We start from the raw sequence: 3,476 nt of genomic DNA on the forward strand, positions 1-3,476 counted from the left end.
TGAAGGTCCAACAAGGATGTGACAACTTACTCCATGTGGACATTTTTTTTCATTTGGGTGTGGAGTTTTTAGAGGCATCAATTTTGCTATCTTGAAAGGGATTACATATGGATATGATTTCAAAAACCAGTGTTACACACGGGAATGTAGAAGTTAATTGCCCCACAATTTGGGCTCGGTGAAGCTAAAAATCAACAAAACTAAGAAATAATGTGAAGAGGCTGTAGCTTGTCTTGGATAGCACTTAGTTGTCGTTAGAATAGGACTAGCTTAGCATTTCTAAAAAGTACAAATATCATGTCTTCCTGAATTGGATATGATATTGCTTGGTAGTTTTTCGATAAGTTACGTATCATAAAAATGTCTAGTTAAATCTTGGATGCACATGGATGTATGGGATCTACATTTGAAACCTAAGATCGTGTACACATGTCAGGTTTTCCATCCATCACCTCTGCTTTATATTTAAGCCTGAGGTTATCGTTGATGTTATGGGAAGGTATATTACTTTGCTTGTTTGTTCTTCGAGTTCAATTGTTCATATGCTCACTTAGTTGATATGGCTTCATAGGTGCTTTATTTGTTTGCTTTAGGCTGCAGAAACATTTGGTAGTTTCGTTGATCCATATACAAGTTCATTTGTTGAAGTTGTGTTTTGTGTTATTGGGGCAGTAGGTTAACTTATAATGGAGTATTAATCTAAAGTGTGAGAGGCATGGTGGAAAGCTTTGTAGTTCAGGTCCATGCAGGCATGTGGTGCAAAACTTTGGTTCCAGTGGCAAATTCCACTTCTGATGGTGAACCATGCGGTGACTTGTCACTTCTCAAGCTACCACTACTAAGAAGAATGTCTTACTTTGCAGTCTTGCAAGTGACTTGCACTTCTGGGTCGTTTGTTATTTTAGGGACTGTTAGTACACCACCACTCAAAGAATTCTGTTCCAAACATGTTGATTTTTTGAGATCATTACACTTGCAACTAATGATTATCATATTTGTCTCTTCCAACAAGATATCATAACTGTTATTGCATCATAAACATGAGTGGACAAGCATTACCATTTGTTAGGTGGTAGCAACTAGCAAATTTTGTTCAATGGAAGAAAATCATGGTTATTACCTATTGTTTCATTTTCTCTTATAAAACATCCTTGACCAATTCAGGTACTAATATACATTTTATTACTTTCCAGATTTTCCCTTGGTGATACAAACTTGGTGTTGCGGGAATTTGAGAAATGCGGAGTGATACTGAAACACATCCTGGGTCCAAGGGATGCTAACTGGGTGCATATTTTGTACCAGGTACTTGTTTTCTATTGTAATTTTTAATTCATTTTTTGATCTGGTCCAAAGTTAGTAACCATGATAATTAGTAACCCATAACCTAAAATACACACAATTGAAGATTCCTTAAGTTCAGATTGAATCTTTATAAGATTTGTTTTTTTTTTCTTCAAAACTTTTATTACAATTAGCAACTGAACCGAAATCAAAGCAATTATTTATCTGTTATGCCTCAAAGTTCCGTTTGGTTTCCTATTATATGCTGAGTTTCTGTTTAGTCTATTATTTTTTTATAGGCTTTAGATCTTACCCAGGCCAGTGGGTCTTCAAATCCTATTTCATGTTGTTCTTCTTTCCTTTATTTAACATTCTTGGTTTCTATATTAGACAGCTTTTCCAACACATGCTTCAAACTAGATTCATAAAAATCTAAGCTGGTTCAAATTATTGAGGGCTGATATTACTTTTCTTAGAGTGGCCAAGGGGATCAGTGGAAGATATGGCAACCATTTTTATGAGACCAGTTAAATGCTTCAACTTCTTTCTTTTGTATTCTATGCAGAGCCAATACGATGCGCGCAAGGCCCTTGCAAAGGATGGCCTACAACTGAATAATGTCCTCATAATTGGAGTGAAGACTGTGGATCCGCAACAGAAGCAGTACCTGAATCAGCGTTTTGAGAATAACCTTAATAGAGGTTTTATCGTTCCATTGCCTTCCGAGTCAGGAGGGATGAACTCTTCTGCAACTAGCCTGATTGCACCTACCTCTCAGAATTACTTCAAGCAGAATATCATCAATAGTGCAGCATCCAGTGAAACTGGCCAACGTGCCATTGCTACCCCTACAAAATCTGTCCTATCTAAAGTCATGGATTTGATGTTTAGCATTTAAAACACCAGGTAATTAGCCCATTAATCATCCTTGCTTCAAGTATGGCTATCAAAATTTCTGTCAGAAGAGTTGATGAAATCAAGCGCACTCCATTATGTTTTGGAGCTCTGCTATTATTCTCAAATTTCTCAGCAGCATCTTTACTGGTAGTTCAAACTCTACGTGGTGCAGCTTCATAATGACTTCCCTGCCATTTGACATGTTTGATGTTCATCATCGAGTCTAACACATTTATCTGTATAACTTTTACAGTTTTACTGTTTTATATCTTAATCAAGTTGTCTCTTTTTCAAAGATGAAGTATATTCCTGATTTATTCATGGAATAAATTCGGAAGTATTGAAAATTTTGAAAGTAGAGTGCGCCGTTTGAGAATTAAGTTCGCTAATTTTGTATGCGTCCTCTTTAAAGTAAAGTGCGTCCTTTGAGAATTGAATTCCCTAATTTTATATGCGTCCTTTGATAAATTATCGAATATAATTCAACCTTAGTTATCTTTGTTTTTCTCTCAGCTCAGATGTCATGCCGATCAAGATAAAAAAATTAAAAATTTAATTATATTATCAATGAATTTTGATTTAATTATATTATCAATGATTTTCGTATAAAAGATATTGATGATTTAAATTATTTTTTAAAAAAAGTTTAATTATTAAAAATCTTCTAAATTTATCTATTTTTATTTTTAATTCTAAAATTGTAATAAAAAAATTAATTAATAAAAATATTTAAAGTTTTTAATATCTAACTACAAAAGAATAAAAAATAAAATAAATTAATAAAACTAAAAATAAAAGTAAAATAAAAATGTATTTGAAAAAATTAGCACCAAGATTTTTGAAAATCAACATTACAATATTTTATTTTTTTCATACAGGATGATACGAAGATCAACAACAATATAGTGCTATTCTTAGAAGAAAAGGATCACAAAGTTGTAAAAGTTTAAAAACCTTTTAAGCACTACTGGTAAAACTTTCAAACAGTAAAGAAAAGCACATATAAGTTCGGGGGTACTTTAGAAACTCATAGAAATTGGAATGGATCTAATCAGAGCTCTCTAGATTCATCAATGAATTTTAATCAAAATTTATTGATGGACCTAATAGATTTGATTTCTGAAAAGTTGATAAGTAATAAAAGAGTATAGTGCATTAAAGGTATTTATGGTGTTCATGCCTGATTTTGATATCTATATGATAAATTATGTGCATGTGTCAATTACCTTAAAATTTGAAACATTGAAAACATTTTAATCATGGCTGTTAATGACTTTGAGCTAATAGCTCTGGGC

General features: G+C 32.9%; 1 protein-coding gene across 1 annotated transcript; it reads left to right on the forward strand.

The window, feature by feature from the left end:
* Window positions 1-715: 715 nt before the first annotated feature.
* LOC141844858 (nuclear pore complex protein NUP35-like) lies at window positions 716-2,476 on the forward strand. The gene is made up of 3 exons (XM_074732837.1): window positions 716-910; window positions 1,165-1,305; window positions 1,850-2,476. The coding sequence occupies exons 1-3, from the start codon at window positions 716-718 to the stop codon at window positions 2,180-2,182; spliced, it is 669 nt and encodes a 222-aa protein (XP_074588938.1). The 3' UTR covers window positions 2,183-2,476.
* Window positions 2,477-3,476: the final 1,000 nt, after the last annotated feature.

The sequence above is a fragment of the Curcuma longa genome, chromosome 14 (assembly GCF_044706935.1).
Source record: "Curcuma longa cultivar G26 ecotype Majalengka, Jawa Barat chromosome 14, ITB_CL_G26_1.1, whole genome shotgun sequence".
In the NCBI taxonomy this organism is placed as follows: domain Eukaryota; kingdom Viridiplantae; phylum Streptophyta; class Magnoliopsida; order Zingiberales; family Zingiberaceae; genus Curcuma; species Curcuma longa.

Excerpts from the sequence above, each read along its gene's own strand:
- LOC141844858 (XM_074732837.1), top strand. The coding sequence starts at position 716 with ATGGTGGAAAGCTTTGTAGTTCAGGTCCATGCAGGCATGTGGTGCAAA. Across the intron at positions 911-1,164 it reads CGTTTGTTATTTTAGGGACT|GTACTAATATACATTTTATT; the intron begins GTTAGTACACCA and ends TGACCAATTCAG. Across the intron at positions 1,306-1,849 it reads GGGTGCATATTTTGTACCAG|AGCCAATACGATGCGCGCAA; the intron begins GTACTTGTTTTC and ends TATTCTATGCAG.